This window comes from Lissotriton helveticus, chromosome 1_1 (assembly GCF_964261635.1).
Source record: "Lissotriton helveticus chromosome 1_1, aLisHel1.1, whole genome shotgun sequence".
NCBI classification, from domain to species: Eukaryota; Metazoa; Chordata; class Amphibia; order Caudata; family Salamandridae; genus Lissotriton; species Lissotriton helveticus.
The window spans coordinates 972365326-972383945 of NC_136057.1; the positions used below are offsets into that span (position 1 = coordinate 972365326).

The following is an 18620-nucleotide window of genomic DNA, read 5'->3' on the forward strand; positions in this document are numbered from 1 at the left end:
CTTCTGCACCGTGGTTGTTTACGTAAGCTGTACTGAAATTCTATAAATGCGAGACACTCTGTATCCAGATTTAAACGTGCTCTTTACATTTAAAATGCGTTAATTTTTTTGGAGGGTGCGGGGCCAGGCCCTGCTCCAGGAATTTTTATTTGGGTGGGCCAAGGGTGCATTTGGGTGGGCCACTGCGGGCTCGATTTGTCGCATATATGTCTAGGCAGGCCTGCTTCAGGGTCCTCCATTATCTCTTCTTAGTCTTACACTGCCCAGTAAAAAGCACTCTTTTCCAAATCTCTTTCCATATATTATCACTCTCAAAAGTGTTTTTTCCATGTAATGTTCCTTAGATGGGAAGAGGAGGTTTCTGAGGTGGGAGTATCAGGCAAGTGACACTTCACGGGCTTCCTCTGTGGGAGCCTTCAGAGAGAATCCCTCTTCATACCTACTTCCACCTGACCCTGGACTCTGCAACGCACTCCCTTAACCCCTTCCACGCTCATGACGAGCTGGGCTCGTCATGAAGTAGCCTGCTGCTACACTGATGACGAGCCCAGCTCGTCATGTAGTATGGCATTTACGATTTCTCAGCACAGCAGGGGAATATGCTGAGCATCCATGGGGTTAAAGGCTTGATTATACCCACTCCTCCCCAATGCATCTTATCTCACAGCTGACCTTGGGCCCCAGCCCCATATCAGGCACCATTGGGCTCCACTTTCATTTTTCCCCGTAAAAACATTATTAAAATCACCTTCAAACTTAAAACATTGACTATAGCAGTAAATATAATTAGCACACACTGTAAAGTATGTTCCACAGTAGCCCTTATGACCCCACCTGCTAATTAAATAAATAAAGACAGAAAGGCCATGACAGGGTCGGCTTCAGCGCTGATGCGAAAGTCTTTTTTGGCGCCCCACCACGGACCTCTTTCTCCGTAAATACCTTTACTACCACCTTCCAACAGTGCTCCTCATCCCTCCATGGCCCCCCTATTGACCTCCTCCTCAGATTTCCTCACTGCCATGCCACAAGTGCCCCTCATCTCCCCATAACCCCTCCCCCTTATGACCTCCTCCTCGGAATCCCTCACTGCCACCCTCCACCAGTGCCCTTCATCTCTCTGTAGCCCCTCCCCTTCATGATCTCCTCCTCAGACTCCCTCACTACCACCCTCCAACAGTGCCCCTCATCTCTCTCTAGCTCCCCCCTCCACCCCATGACCTCTTCCTCGGATTTCCTCACTGCCACCCTCCAACAGTGCCCCTCATCCCTCCATGCCCCCCTATTGACCTCATCCTAGGATTCCTTCATTGCCACGCCACATGCCACAAGTGCCTCTCATCTCCCCATAGCCGCTCCCCCTTATGACCTCCTCTTCAGATTCCCTCACTGCCACCCTCCACCAGTACCCCTCATCTCTCTGTAGCCCCTCCCCCTCATGACCTTCTCCTCAGACTCCCTCACTACCACCCTCCACCAGTGCCCCTCATCTCGCCCTAGCTTCCCCCTCCACCCCATGACCTCTTCCTCGGATTCTCTCACTGCCACCCTCCAACAGTGCCCCTCATCGCTCCATAGCTCCTCCCACTACCTCCTACTGGGATTCCCTCACTGCCACCCTCCACCAGCGTCCCTCATCTCTCCGTAGCCCCCCGTGGACCTCCTCCTCAGATTCCCTCACTGCCACCCTCCTCCAGTGCCCTCATCTCTACGTAGCCACTCTCTCATATGCATTTCATTTGTTGTATGGCGCTACTAATATCAGTGTAGTGTGTGTCAGTACTTTACACCACGCACACATTAAACAGAGACAATGAATCATACAAGTATGTAAATCAGTCTACAGGGAATGTCACATTAGCCAATGAGTATTACAAGGTGTAGGAATCACATGTCATTCATACTGGTGGGCAGGATATCTTAAAAGGGTTTGGTCTGGGGAAACACAACCATAGGATTTAAAAAGTATTCCATGGGGGTCAGCTTTACTGATAAAAATGTATATCTGCCCAAACATACTCAGTTTAGCAACATTAGAATAATGAAAGACTGAGGAAGTTCTAACTATACCACAAAACAAAAAAAGCGAAGTTCTAACTATACCATTCATGTTTGTAGGCAGCTCTTCGATGACAGTTCATAGGTCACTGTCCTATGATACGATTGTAACTTCTGAACTGCAAGTAACACAGGGATCTCTGTGACAAAGGCAGTAACCCACTCAGCTTCCACATAAAATACAGTTCATCTGCACTTAAAAACTACTAACAGACAAATGATTGCTCTCCAGCAGGATCATGAATCACCAGCGTTATCTGGGCATTCTGTATTGTCTAATTGTTATCCTGCATCAGCCATGATAATGATAAAAACTGTTTAAATTAAGCGCACATGAAGTATGTGTGGTGCTGGGCCTGTGCAGATTTTTAAAAGAAAAACAAATAGTAACACATTCTCTTACCTACTCCGTTAGTCAAACTTTATGTCACAGGCAGCCTGATGTGATAAGCAGCTCCAGGGGTCAGGAAAGGTGAATAGGAATAAACAAACTTCTTTTTTCCTGCACTGCACAGAAAAAGAAATATCCACACAGCAGAACAAGAGGCAAAGGTTACCAAAGGTTACCCATGTCAAAAAAAGGGGAAACATCACTTACAACGCAACTTTTACCACGCAATGCTTTTACATCGCAGCTTTTACAACGCAAACCATTACAACGCATTGCGCTGGGGGGCGCTCTAGGATAGGGAATACGTTTAATTTACTGTCCAACACCTTCCCTAGTGTCCACGGGGACTGGAGTTGGAATAGTAAATTAAACTATTCACTATCCAGCACCCCAAAGCGCTATGCGTTGTAATGGTATGCGTTTTAAAACTCGCGTTGTAAAAGCATGCGATGTAAAAGCATGCGTTGTAATGTCGTACATCCCAAAAAAAGGATTTGTAGCCTTTCGCCATGTTGCGATGAAGGGGTGTTAAAATTAACACAGCCTCGTTCATATGTAAATGGTCTTAAAGATCTGTGAAGTACTCGGGGTGGCTGCGATAATCTCAAAAACTGTGTGTGTGAGCACGGGAAGCTGTCTCAGCCCGGGCGCACACACACAGACACCCTTTGAGGTTAATGCCCTTGCACGCCTGCCTTCAAGCCCTCACTGCGAGGGACAAGGCTCCTGTTTGGGTGGGCCAGGCACATGTTTGGGTGGGCCTGGCCCACCCGGCCCACCCGCTAGAACCGGGCCTGGTGCGGGGCAGACGGAAATGCAGGATACACAATGCATGTTTATTTTTTTATAAAAAAGGTTTTGGGGCTCAGGACTCAGACACATTAAAGTCTCTCTATAGTCTACACCAAGACGACGTAGACATTTCAGAAGGTCCATGGACATTTAAATAAATTGGCAGGCAAATAAATTGGCAGGCTGCCCTTGTTGCAGTAGCCTGCGCTGCGTTGGCTGTCTCACACTGCTCGAGCTAGAGAGACAAGCTGAGACACAGCTCTCCGGTAGGGGCGGAGCCAGCACAGCTTCCTGTGAAAGTAGAGCCGAAACTCAACGCTCAAAATACTACCGGAAGCGGTAGAGGCTCAGAATAGACACAGTGATTGAGGGATGCGTGGATTCCAGAGAACGCTAAATATTGTAGTACGGTGGCGGGGCATAGTACTCCGAAGGACATAGTACTCGGAGGAAGAGTAAGGGTGTTCGGACAAAGACTTGGACGTAGCAACAGCTGCAGTTCAGAAAAGTACGGTTGATGTTAGTTAGAAAACAAAAACACGGCTCGAGCAATTAAACAGCTAAAATCTAATTAATTTGCTAAATCATTTAAACAAGTCATTATAGAGACTGCTTCCAGGGCTAGCGAACTAGGCCAGTCCTTTATTAATATTTATGTATTCTATGCCTCAGCAATATGGCTATCGTTTTGAGACGCAATTTCAGGTGTGTCCTTTGCGAGTGCCCGGGCTAGTTGTTTGTGTTTTCAATGGGCAATCCAGCCTGGCCCCAAGTGGAGCTGTATGGACGGAAGAAGGATTGAACTACCCGGCACTGAAGGGCAGCAATGAGAGGAGCCATGGCCATGTACACCGCAGGAGGCGATATTGGTGCGTGGGAAGTAGCAACTGAAAGCAAGCCTGTGGTTTTTTTATCCTTCAAAACTGAGGGGGTAGGTGAGGCTTCATGTTTTAAAAGGGTCGGAGGAGCAGGATTTGACAGTCTGATTGCTTTACCATGATGATCAGGCAGGGAGGGTTGTTTTACTAAAAGAAGAGGCAGACTACGCTGTAGAGCGGAGAAAGAAAATAGACTAAGGTTATGCTGGTCATCTCTACGTTGTAGTGGCGGTTGTTTTACTATACAGGATCGTCACTACTGCACCTCATCAGGGACCGTATTTTTCTACTCTTGAACTTGTGTGTGATAACCTAGGGCATTTTGGGGGTGTTTTTGGCTTGCTAGTACGAACTAGCAGCGATTTACAAAGGTAAACTCAAAGGCTGAATACACATACCTCTCAATCTGTGTAGTCTCTGCGAAGGGAGAGTTTAAGTGGTTTTAGAGGGTAGCCTATGGAAATCAGCGGAGATAGAACATTATGCGAGGAATGTTTTTAAGATCCAATGAATGGAAGCAAACAGTGTTGGTGATGAGGCACTGAGGAAGGTGCAATTGTAGATTCCTTCAGCATTGTCATGTTGCAACATATCAGCTACTTTAAGCAAGGACCATCCGTACTCCTGATTAGAACACACCTATGTGGTCATCTATAACGCACAAGACAGAAATAATAAACCTCTTCTTTCTTAGTATACTTTTTTTGAGCAATCACAATTTTTAGAGGAACCGCAGACTCCTCCAAATGTTTAGATCTTTTTGAACTTCTTAGTACCAGCGCACATCAATTTCCTTCATTGTCACCTATAGTGGACTTGCCAGAATTCAAGTTACTTTCTTCATCGGACCCTTCATGACATTTAAAATCCACACTAAGGTTCTTTGCTTTATACTTGACGCTGATCGCAAACCACCAACAAATCCTCATCAGAAATAAGTGCAGACTACTGCTCAATAGAACTTAACACGGATTCCAAGTTCATGATCAGTTTCTGGCTATATTTTGATCTGAGTTGTTATACACAGCTGAATTATGTGATTTTTTTCAGCTACTGAGATAGTCCAACCAGTTGTTTGTGACATCCGTGACATCCTCATGGGCCTTCAACGAGTTCCCCTTTTTTCGTACAATAATTTATTACACATATATCGTCATACTCCCCAGAAGACAGAGCTCAAAAGACAGCAAGATAGTGAATTCAGTCTCCACAGAATATATGAAGACCTCTGTATTTATGTGGAAGCACAATCATTGCCATTGGCTTATCTGCCAATAGGTCATAGTGTCAGACATTTCATTCGCCCCACCTCTCGCTGATGTTTCAGACTGTGCAGTTGGCATGGCGAATTTCTGAATGCAGTGGCGTAGCAAGGTCAGGTGGTAGCCGATGCAGGAAATTTCTTGTTGCCCCCCACTTCGAGTTCAGCCGCGTTTCGTTGCATTTGTTGACTGAACTAAAAAGTTTCAATACGTACATATTTTTGCCATTTTGTAACCCCCTTCCGTGATGACACCCGGGGCAGCCCGCATCCCCCTTCCTATGCTGCTGTCTGAATGAGTTACATCAGAAACTTTGGGTACCTTACGCAGCAATTAAAAACTCTGCTCAAAAAGAATACTCTGTTAGAGAGATAAGGCTTTGTTCTAGAAGGTCAAGGAAGCACTCGCGAAGATGAGGCCATTTAGTACGTATTAAAAGTAGATCAGGATGCCAGCCTGGTGGGTCTTGGCTCTGTTCTGGGTCAAATGTTGAAGGATGAGTTGATGTTTCCTTTGGCGTATGGCAGCTGAGTTTTAACACCCTCATAAAAGAGAGATTCACAAATTGAATTGGATGTTATTGCAATCCTTTGGAGGGCCCAACTCTTCCATCTGTACCTGTGTGGAAGGCTGTTGATCTTCATGGCATTAATTTTCAGACTGGGACAGACAGCCTGCATACCTTTTGTCCTGTTAGGAGCGCGATAACACAGGGTATGTGAATCTTAGCCCTTAAAAGTGCATGTGAAATTTCTGGTTGAGCAAACCTTGCCAAAGGCCTCGTCACTGAATGAAGCATAGAGGTCCCGCTTCAATGACAAATGTCTAGAGAAAGCTACAGCATCACTGTCCTTATTTGACTGGTTACTGACCAAACCAAGCTCACGTCCATCGAGGACAACCAGTGATAAAGGGGCTACCTGCTATGTTGTTTATGAGTGTTTGAAACATAGAGCTAAGTTTGGCACAGGAATGTCACTCGAGTTGCCAAGGCCAAGGCTTACCTGCGAGTCTGTTTGGGTTCCAAGGATTGATTTAATGGAATAATGCTGTGTTGCTGGGTGTTCCTTGTATTGTATTGTGAATTTGGTTACAGTCTCTATGCCCCACACCATGTCTTACCTTCTGTCTTCATTTTTGCTGCTCCCCTTATGGATGACAGATGCTTGAGGTGAGTGATAAGCAATGGACATTTCTTGAGGTTGGAAAGGTCTAATTCACAGCCATGGATATGAAGACGATTCCCATCCATGGAATAGCCATTGCACTGCATCCAGACAATGCTCCACCACTGGAGAGATCAGGCTTTCAAGTATATCTGTCCAAACGTGATTTTTACAGGTAAAAATAATCCTATACTGGTCTCAAGCAAATGGTATAGTGCAATGCTTCTCTGAGACTAGATAAGGCCCTGAGGATTGTTCTGGTGTGTGAAATGGTGATACATAAAGTCCTTTGGTGTCACCAACCATTTGCACACTCTTTCAGGCAGTCTTCACAGCTTCAAAGCTATTTGGTAAGGAGTTAACAGCGGTGTTTGCTCCATCTAGGGCATGAGTACTCGCAAACATTTACCCGGGGGCCACAAAGTACTTTCAGTGGCATGCCTGAGGGCCGCACCTATACCAGGAATGTGAGGGACGTGGTGATGAAATGTAGGTGTAGGAGGCGCGAAGCAGATGCATGGGGTGGACAACAATCCAAGCCTTCATGTGACTTCTGTCTGCCAAAACCATTCTCATTCACCAAGAATTGAAGTCAAAGCATTAACTTCAAATATAAAATGTGATCGGGAAAGAGATACTCATCTGGTGTCTGAATTGCAAATTGTGAAACTAGAAAACCTGGTATTTATTTATTTATGCGATTTACCATAGCGAGACCTTTACCCGAAGGTGTCAGAGCGCTTTACATAAGCACCAGTTGAAAAACATAAGGACTTAGGATTACATGCGTTACAGCAAGGATACACACGGAAAAAATTGCAAATGTACAAGATGTAAAGTCACACAAGGAGGAGATACAAGTGGATATACTCTAAGAGTCACAGAAGTATGGTAGATAGTATAAAGGTCTACCGCATATACTAGTGATTAGAGTTATCTCTATTTACATAGGGAAGGTATACGAATGGATATACTCTAAGAGTCACATAGGAATGGTAGAAAGTACAAAGGTCTACTGCATATACTAGTGATTAGAGTTATCTCTATATACATAGGGAAGGAATACTTATAGATACACTCTAAGAGTCACATAGGAATGGTAGATACTACAAAGGTCTACAGCATGTACTAGTGAATAGAGTTATCTCTATATACATAGGGGAAGGATACGAATGGATATACTCTAAGAGTCACATAGAATTGGAAGAGAGCACAACAGTCTACTGCATATACTAGTGATTAGAGTTATCCCTATATACATATATATACACACGTAGTAGAATTTCTTAGGCAGAGGACCCTTAAGTGGGGTGGTAGGGGGGCATGTGGTCACAACACCAAGGGAGGGTGGGAGGGAATCAAGGGTAAGGAGAGAAGGCAAGGCAGAAAAGGGAAGAAACATTTGAGGAACATCGAGGGGGAAACGAGGGAAAAGGGTAAAAGACGAAGGAATGGAAAAGAAGACAGGCCGGGGACCAGAGAAAGACGGCCGAGAACAGCAGCAAAATGGCGGGCAGGACAGAAGGGAAATTAAAGAAATCCATGAGAATCTGTGGTCCACAAATGCAGTGCCCCAAGTGTTTCCCGTACCGGGGTCTGTAATTATGGTCATCCGACTCTCCGATGCGTCTAATAGGAGTGCCCCTGGCCATTTTGAAGTCAGAATGCTCTTCGTGCGTACAGACTTGCTGACGGGACGATGGCCAGAGCGATTAGTTTTTTACAAGGTTCCCCTTTGAGCTCTCATGGGTGTCTGTGCTCCGCTTAGTCAAATTGGGGGCATTGGGAGTCAGCGAGCTTCATTTGTTGTGTGGGAGGTCGTGAGTGGCGGACATTTGAAAGTCAGATTGCTCTTCGTGCGTCCAGACTTGCTGACAGGACAGTGGCAAGAGCGATTAGTTTTTTGTATGGTTCCCCTTTGTGCTCCCATGGGAGTCTGTGCTCCGCTTAATCAAATTGGGGGCATTGGGAGTCGGCGAGCTTCATTTGTTGTTGGTGAGGTCGCACGTGGTGGCCATTTTGGGGTCAGGCGTCCTACCTCAGGCGCTGCTCCGGTGGAGAGTTGGACTTGAATCCTTCCAAAAATAAGATCAGCAGTCCGTGCACATGGCTGAGTATTCGGTCGGACTGTGGTCTCACTTGGTGGTTTCTCGTGGGGCTGCAGAGGAGGTTCCAGGCGTGCTGCAGGGGGATCCTGGTCGGGCTGTTGTTTCCTCAGAGGAGTGGCTTAGGAAGCATCCATTAGTTTTCAGTGGACGGTGCCAGGTCCGGGCGCGAGGGCGCCTTCTGACCCGCTTCCTGCTGTCCCCGTCCGGCTCCCTCCGCAGGATCTGCCGCAGTGCCTTTGAGAAGCCCCCGAATCTGCCTCCTTCACCAGGCGTCTGCTCGTCCGTGCAGGGCCGCCATTTTAAAGACTTGGTCAGACGGGCTGCTGCGGGCGTGAAAATGCACTTTTCTTCCGTGACGATCTCGCTACTGCCCCGATCTCGCTCTCAAGTGGGCTCCGGCTGTTCTGCAACTGAATGCGGTGTCTGGGGCCCGGGGAAAACAACAGGATTACTGGAAACGGAGGGTGGCCGCGGAGGAGCTCCAGGGACCGCTTCTAGTATCAGTCCAGGCTTCCCCTCTTGATGAAATTGTGCAAACCTAGGCAAATGGTTAATTGCACTTTGCCTCCTATGACTTCATAACTACATATGAGAGACCTTTAAATATACAAGTTAATTGTGGGTGCTGTACAAAACCTTCTCTTGTGTTTTATTTAATTAACTATAATGTTGTTCCAGTTATATAACAACTAAGGCTGCACCAGAGCTTCACCTGACAAATGACTAGCCTCTTGGTTCACTAATGGCATTGTTTTTTGAGAATGGGGGTGGCATGAATGTTTCCAAGATCATGTTTGCAAACTATGACGGGGTTACCCAATGCACTCATAACAAGTAAATCACATTGTATGTAACAATCAATAGTCATATACACAAAACAAAGCAACAGAAAAATGTAGGAATCTCCAGTGGGAGAGTGGTCCGATGGAGTCCTTTATTGTGTAAGACAGCCAGCCGACACGTGTTTCATCGCTATTGCGAATCCTCAGGACTATATATGGCTGTTTCAAAACCAGAAGGTCACTCAGCTGGTGTTAATTCCGACCCAGCTGGGCCCGTAACCGTCAATGATGAATAAGCAGGGAAGTAACCTCCAAACCCTGTGTGAGGTAACTGTTAATCAAAACTGTCTTGTGTCGGATAAACATAGGTGAATGAGGTAGTCTTCTGTATATGCCGTGTTGAGCACTACAGTAATTCTAGTGTCGTTCTAAAAGGACATCACGCCAATTAGAACAGCCTGGAGTCGGGTACGACTTCAGTTGCTTCGAGCAAGACACCAAATTCTCATGTATCCGAGTGCAGCGCAGCCGCGTACTCCTCGTTCGCTGTGTTCTGTTTGGACCAAACAGAACACAGACACTAGAATTACTGTAGTGCTCAACACAGCATATACGGAAGACTACCTCATATCAGGAATAAAGTTGTGGAACTGATGTTGGATTCCGGTACCTTGTATACCATCATTCCTAAAAAACGCTTTTACAAGAATGGCCATCTGTGCGTTTGTTAGCTAAAAATATTAAACCGGGAGAGTACCAAAGAGCAAATTGATATAATCATTTACATGCATACAGACATTGTAATCAAGGACAGGTGCAGGAGGGAAAAGTGTATGTGGCTGAATCTGGACCTCCAGTTTTGGGGTGGTATCATCAGTATGATCTGCACATCATTATTAATCCACGAGCGCCAACGCAGGTTATGATTGTGGAGAATACAACATTAGAGGACTTTTTACGTGAACAAAGAATATATTTGGAAAAAGAATGGGTGAGTTGAAAAGCTACATGTTCATGAGATAAAATTGAGGCTTGGCGCCATTTCGGTCCAACATAAAGTCTGGGGAGTACCCTTTCTGGATAGAGAGTAAGTGAAGCAACTACTTAGTGAAAGGCTTGAGAGTGGGGTGATAGAACCAGTTAAAGCATCTTATTGGATATCACTGTGATCATTACAAAGAACAAGCTTTGGAAATGCAATAGGTCTTGGATTTTTTTGAGTTAGAGCTAATGGCATTGTAAATGGCAATGTCTTTTAGCCATGTGTTATGGAGTGTATGCATGTGGTGTGTAGTGGAATTATGTGGTTTGGATTGGAATTGTTCACCCTGCACACTCACACACTGTTCACCCTGCACACTGACACACTGTTCACCCTGCACACTGACATTGTTCACCCTGCACACACACACTCTCACACTGCTCACCCTGCACACTCACACACTGCTCACCCTGCACACTCACACACTGCTCACCCTACACACTCACACACTGCTCATCCTACACACTCACACACTGCTCACCCTACATACTCACACACTGCTCACCCTACACACACACACTGCTCACACTCACACACTGCTCACCCTACACGCTCACACACTGCTCACCTTGCACGCTTACACAATGTTCACCCTGCACGCTCACACACTGTTAACCCTGCATACTCACACACTGCTCACCCTGCACGCTCACACACTGCTCACACTACACACTCACACACTGCTCACCCTACGTAATGCGAAAAGACCGAGCACTGCCCTTTGGCCTGTGTTGTAATCATACAGTAGGTTGTGAGTAGTTGCGCTTGATTGGTTAAGGCGTCCCCTCCTTGCTGCTCCCCTCACAGAGGGCCGGCTGCCTCAATGAAGCTCCCAAGACACGTGTTCAGCTGTTCTTTGTTTTAGCTCCTGTGTGTCAGTGCACCGTGTAAGTGCACAAGCATACCCTGCTCTCTCTGGAACAGTCACTCTGCACTCTGCCCTCAACAGCACTCTGCCCTCAACAGCACACAGCACTCAACAGCACACAGCACTTAACAGCAGACAGCACTCTGCCCTCAACAGCACTCTGCCCTCAACAGCACTCAACATCACTCTGCCCTCAACATCACTCTGCCCTCAACATCACTCTGCCCTCAACAGCACTCTGCCCTCAACAGCACTCTGCCCTCAACAGCACTCTGCACTCAACAGCACTCTGCCCTCAACAGCACTCTGCCCTCAACAGCAATCAACAGCACTCTGCCCTCAACAGCACTCAACAGCACTCTGCCCTCAACAGCACTCTGCCCTCAACAGCAATCAACAGCACTCTGCCCTCAACAGCACTCTGCCCTCAACAGCACTCTGCACTCAACCGCATTCTGCACTCTGCCCTCAACAGCACTCTGCCATCAACAGCACTCTGCCCTCAACAGCACTCAACAGCACTCTGCCCTCAACAGCACTCAACAGCACTCTGCCCTCAACAGCACTCTGCACTCAACAGCACTCTGCCCTCAACAGCACTCTGCCCTCAACAGCACTTTGCCCTCAACAGCACTCTGCCCTCAACAGCACTCAACAGCACTCTGCCCTCAACAGCACTCAACAGCACTCTGCACTCAACAGCACTCTGCACTCAACAGCATTCTGCACTCTGCACTCAACAGCATTCTGCACTCAACTGCACTCAACAGCACACAGCACTCTGCACTCAACAGCACACAGCATTCTGCACTCAACAGCACACATCACTCTGCACTCAACAGCACTCTGCACTCAACAGCACTCTGCACTCTGCTCTCCGATGCCTGCCATCTAATTTCAGGGCCCCGTCTGTTGCTGCGGTGTTTAATTTGGCACGGCCGGGGAGCAGAGAGCCGGGCGCTGCTCCGGGTGACGTGCTCGGTTTCAGAGGGTGCCGTGACACTTCTTAGAAGAAACACTCACAGTGTTATGCAATCTGCAGTTCGGGTGGCAGGGCGGAAAGAAAAATTGTTTCCCCGCAGCCCAGCCGCAAACAAACACTGTTCCTTGAAACGTGTCTCTGAAATCCCGAGCCGGACACCCCGGGTGGATCCCTTAGATGTGGAGCCCCCTAAGATCCTTCGACCGTGGGACAGTACATGACATGTAAAACCTTCACTATGATGAGGGACTGAACAAACACTGTGTTCCCAGTGATGGTTCTCTTGTGGGGCATGATAGTGAGTGTGGGGGGGATAGGGTGGGTGGTATGCTCCTCTCTAGCTGCATTGGGCGTGGATAGTATTGCTTTATGTATATTGATGTTATGCCCTGAAGTGTTTTACTTGGAACCTTTCTATGGTTTATGTACTGTGCATGTGGAGACGATTGTTCAAGCTATGTAGTGCCCAGGACTGCGTTGCCTAGGATAAAATAATACAAGTTGTGTTTTAAAAAATAAACAAAATCAGGTGACCTGGATACTTGATGCCAGGACGTGGCATTACAGATCTTGGGTGCTAGGTGCAGGTGGCTGGCACAGTGTCGCACCTTTGCGCCTGCCTCTGATGCCCAAGCTGCCTATTACACCGCCGAGCCTGGCTGTTGTGTGGCTGGAGGTTTCTTGGCATCTTGCACAGAAGAGCTAACTGCACCTACTGCTCTCTGTTCCTGCAAGCCGTAGGCAGAACGTCTAATTCGCCTACTCACTGCACTCCTTTTACGAGCTCATCTAAATAAAAGGCGGAGCTAACCAATGCGCGGTCTGTCCGTGCAACCTTTAGGATGTTACCACGTCTCTGCACCAGTTGCACTAACCATCTGACCTATCGCCTGTACTAAAAAGTCAAGCATCAGAAAGCAATGGGTACTGACGTCTTGCAGGTGAGCACCCTTGTACTCACAAATGCGCATACATTTGCCGAAATGGCTTCAGGGTACTGGTTGCCACACCCAAAGCCTATCTGCCTACTTCGCCTCCGTATTTCACAAAAACCTTCATGGAGCTAGCGTTGCATGTAGTAGTGAAGCAAGGATGCCATGGGCCCTGGAGAAGCAAGGAAAATGGCACTTTTGACTGCCGCTGAGACACTGAAATACAACTTTGTCCGGGTTTATGCCTCCCCCTTAGGCCCAAACGATTGGGTCCAGGTGCCACTGCACCTGCTGCACCAACGCTACGCCCCTGGTGGTACGCAAACGCAAGGCTCCTATGGCGCGCCCGTTCGTTGTATTTCCCATGGAGAAGGGTGTTGTGACCCTCTGGGGTGGGGATGTCAATGGAAAGAACTGCCTTGCACACTCCAGGCTGCTGGAGACAGGAGGTGAACAATGAATAACAACGTCACGTATGAGGATAATGGCTTCACGTGGCGAGTAAGACTCGCAACAAAAGCATCCCAGCAAAGAGGGGCACTGGGGGCGCCACGTACAGCATAGGAAGGTGCCCCCAGCCCCGACAAAGAATAGAACGCTCCGCGGAGTCCATGTACTACTTCTGGGAACAGGACAAAGGTCAAAGGGGCCTCGAGCTCTGATGTCAACAATGCAGAACTTACCCTAATGTATCTGAATCTAAACAAAGGATAAGTGACACTTGGACATCTAAGGAGGGACAAAGCACTGCTTCCACAGGCGTGCACACAGAGTGCTGCTATAAAGGGCCCCACTAGTGCGGCTTTCGGTGGCAGGAGAGAGGCGATTCCATTGGCTTCTCGAGAGAAGAATGCGGGCGGGGGGCGCTTCTTATTATCGAGTGCAATCAGGGGGCAGAAGGCAAGCTTCGTAGAGCAGACAGCAAAGAATGGTGCACGCGCGCCCAGCAACATCCAGTCCAGACACTAAATGCACACGCTCCAGGAAGGCCAAATAGAGTTCAGAAGCTTCGTAGAGCACACAGCAAAGAATGGTGCACGCGCGCCCAGCATCTGTCTTCAATTACCGCAGACCCTGACAGCTGGTAATTGAAGAAATATGGCCTTCTGTTGCGCGTGACCGCACGGAATATGCCATAGGCGGAGCTACTCCACCGCCTATGGCGTGCTCTATTCTAAAAACACACGCATGCGAGGGCCAATTGCCATGCAGCTGGCAAAAAAAATAGCAAAATGCACGAGCATTCTGGAATTCGGTAGGTACGATTTCCAAACCCCTTAGAAAAGGACTCCTGGGCTCTGCCCACACTGCTACGCAGTGTGACGTAGGCCCGAGCCCTAAAAAGGATGGTAAATTGAAATTTTGTGTTGATTTAAGAGGATTACATTAAAGCATTGTAGCAGATAGTTTCCTATTGCCAAACATCAATGAACTGATTTTGTTACTCAAAGGTGCAAAGGTTTTCTTAAACATGCATATCGCAAGATACGTCTGCACAGTATGTCCAAGCCCTACAGCATTCATCACCATGGAAGGCACTAACCAATTTCCCGGGATGCTGTTTGGTTTGTCTTCAGCAGCTAGTGTCTTACAGAGGATGATGAATGAGGTTTTTAAGGCTTTGCACAACAGTCTCTACTTCCAGGATGACATTTTGGTGTTTGGTGATACGGTTGAAATTCATAATGTCTGTTTGAAGTTAGCTTTGGACTGTCTCTCCAATTCAGGTTTGTCGTTGAGACAAGAAAAATGCCAATTTTTAGTAGAGAAGATTTAGCATCTTGGGCATACCTTGACTGCAGAAGGAGTCAAACCTAAAAGAGATTTGCAGTTGGCAATTAGATCTGCACCACCACCTAAAGACAAAGAGCAGTTACGTTCTTTCTTGGGACTGATAGAGTGCTACTATAAGTTTGTAAATGTTTTTGCCACCAAGACAGAGAATTTCAAAGTACTTCTGCCTAAAGGTATACATTTTGTGTGGGAGTGAGAACAACAAAAGTGTTTTCAACAGATCAAGGATGAAGTATACATACGAGTGCCTTATGATACAAAGAGAAAGGCAATAATGATAGCGGATGCCAGTACCACAGGGATAGGGGCTGTTTTGTCATAGATGCATGGTTCCGTAGAGAGGACTGTTGTTTTTGCCTCATGCCCCTTAACCATGACTGAGCAAAACTTTGCTGTCATTGAGAGAGAAGTATCACAAGCTTTTTGCTTTGGAGAAAATGGAATCCTATAACTCTTATATATTTAATCTATTCAATTCATTCCAGTCATTGACATCCTCTACAGACATTTGGAAGTGAGAACATATATCCCATAAAGATAATCTTAGTAACGCCAATTTTAGAAAAATACAAATCGATTTATTAATTTTAAAAACTCATAAAATACACAGTTTAAAAAAGTTTTTGCCGATTTTACAAAATATCATTTGTGTTTTACAATCAATAATGACCAAAACATATAAACACCTCCTGGTTAGAAATTCAATATTCTAAATGAAAAAGAGAGTTTGGGACAGAGCTCCAGCGTGATATCGACTGTGACTTTTCTTACCCGAGCGGCTATGGTCAAAAAGTATTTGTTCGCAGGACACCCCCGCGCCGCATGGCCCCCCAGCTGTGTGTGTGCCCCCTCGCTGCTGCTCATTGTGCCGATCTGCCGTTTTTGCTCTGTTTTTTGCCTTGTTGTCGTTTTCTTCCCTGGTATTTGCCTTGTCGCTCACTGTTTACCCTGCTGTTTCATTTGTTATATTTGTACCTCTGTGTCTAGGGTCTTGCCTCCCCTGGTGAAAGCCCCGCTCCCCGCCGCCGTGATCTCGCGGCCCGGCCCCCTTTTCTTCCGTGTCCTCCCCGCTCCCGCCTCCCAGCTGCTCCTCCCTCCCACTTGGCCTTAAATGAAGACCGCGCGACGCAGGTGAGTGTGACCTGTTCTCAGGACACCCCCGCGCCGCACGGCCCCCCAGCTGTGTGTGTGCCCCCTCGCTGCTGCTCATTGTGCCGATCTGCCATTTTTCCCCCTGTTTTTTGCCTTGTTGTCGTTTTCTTCCCTGGTATTTGCCTTGTTGTCACTCACGGTTTACCCTGCTGTTTCATTTGTTATATTTGTACCTCTGTGTCTAGGGTATTGCCTCCCCTGGTGAAAGCCCCTCTCCCCGCTTCCCGCCGCCGTGAACTCGCGGCCCCGCCCCCTTTTCTTCCGTGTCCTCCCCGCTCCCGCCTCCCAGCTGCTCCTCCCTCCCACTTCGCCTTAAATGGAGACCGCGAGGACGCGCAGCGGGTGCGCCGATTGTGCGCCGAAGGCGCGCCAAAGGCAAGCCCGTCTGCGCCCGTCCGCGCCTGGACCGCGCCCAGCGCCAGAACCCCTGGCCCCCGCCGATGCAAGACCACCCAACGGACCTATGACACCACCACCCTCAACGCACTCAATGCCGGCCGGAACCCTGCCTGCTACCGAGCCACCCCGAAACGCACCCACGGACCCTTCACCTGCCAAGCCTGCCGATTCACCTGCCTCCGAACCTGCACCGCACCCGCCAAGCCGAGCACCAGCAAGAACCACCTCAAGTGCATCCTGCTCAACACCCGCTCCGTCCACAGACACGCCGTGGAACTCTGGAACCTCCTCGACACAACATCACCAGACGTCGCCTTCCTCACGGAAACCTGGATGAACGCCTCCTCAGCCCCCCACATCGCCATCGCCACCCCGGACGGGTACAAGATCACCAGGAGGGACCGCATCAACCAGACCGGAGGAGGCATCGCCATCGTACACAAGAACACCATCCGCATCACGACCAACTCCGACGACACCCTCACCGCCGCCGAACACCTCCACTTCCAGATACACACCGACCCCAAGACGACCCTCAGAGGCACCCTCATCTACAGACCCCCAGGACCACGCACACAATTCAGCGAAGACATAGCAGACTTCATCAGCCCGCACGCCCTCCCCTCCGCCGACTACATCCTCCTAGGGGACTTCAACTTCCACCTGGAGAACAACAACGACACCAACACCACCACCCTGCTGGACAACCTCAACAACCTCGGACTCAAGCAACTGGTGAACACCCCCACCCACTACGCCGGCCACACGCTTGACCCCGTCTTCTCCTCCAGCAAGCACATTTCCTTCAGCCACTCCACCGGACTTCACTGGACGGACCACAGCTGCGTCCACTTCAGCTTCAAAAGAACCACGACCCACCACCACCCGCAACAGGCTCCCCTCAGGAGCTGGAACAAGATCACCGATGACCGGCTCACCACCTGCCTCAGCCAGAACCCCCCCGCCAGCACAACGGACCCCAACGAAGCAGCCAGCAACCTCACACAGTGGATCACCATCTGCGCTGACTACCTCGCACCACTGAAGACCCATCCCAGCAGACCCGGCAGCAAGAAAGCCTCCTGGTTCACCGATGAACTCAAGAACTCCAAGAAGAACTGCCGCACCCTCGAGAAAGCCTGGAGCAACAACCAGACCACAGACAACATGACTGCCCTCAAGCACGCCACCCGCAAACACCACCAGCTGATCCGCACCACCAAGAAGACAGCGTTCAAGGAACGACTGGACAACAACGCCCACAACAGCAAGGAACTGTTCAACATCGTCAAAGAGCTCTCCAACCCCAGCGCCGGAAACAACGACATCACTCCTTCGCAAGACCTCTGCGACTCCCTCGCCTCGTTTTTCCACAGCAAGATCGCCGACATACACAACAGCTTCGACGCACAGACCACGCACCCTACCACTGAGCCAACGCCCCCCACCACCACCCTCTGCGCCTGGACTCCGGTCAGTACCGAAGGCACCACCCGCTTGATGAACACCATCCACTCCGGATCACCTACCGACCCCTGCCCCCACCACGTCTTCAACAAGGCCGACTCCATCATCGCACCCCAACTCCGGGACATCATCAACACCTCCTTCAACACCGCCACCTTCCCGGAGAGCTGGAAGCACGCCGAGCTCAGCGCCCTCCTGAAGAAACCAACAGCGGACCCCACCGATCTCAAGAACTACCGTCCCATCTCGCTCCTCTCTTTTCCTGCCAAGGTCATCGAGAAGACCGTCAACAGTCAGCTGGCCGCCTTCATCGAGACGAACGGATCCCTCGACCACTCGCAGTCCGGCTTCCGTGCCAACCACAGCACCGAGACCGCCCTCATCGCAGCCACTGACGACATCTGAGCCCTGCTCGACATCGGGGAAACAGCGGCCCTCATCCTCCTGGACCTCTCCTCAGCATTCGACACGGTCTGCCACCGCACCCTAGTACAGCGCCTCAACAACATCGGAATCCAAGAGAAGGCACTGGAATGGATCATCTCGT

The 18620-nt window shown here is 48.8% G+C and overlaps 1 protein-coding gene across 1 annotated transcript in view; it reads left to right on the forward strand.

Moving 5' to 3' along the window:
- The first annotated feature begins 3967 nt into the window (after nucleotides 1-3967).
- ASB13 (ankyrin repeat and SOCS box containing 13) overlaps nucleotides 3968-18620 on the forward strand; it is a 232927-nt gene continuing 218274 nt past the window's right edge. Inside the window, exon 1 of the mRNA XM_078677339.1 lies at nucleotides 3968-4110. Within this exon, the coding sequence (XP_078533465.1) occupies nucleotides 4068-4110 (43 nt within the window). The 5' untranslated portion in view covers nucleotides 3968-4067. The remainder of the gene's footprint in view (nucleotides 4111-18620) is intronic.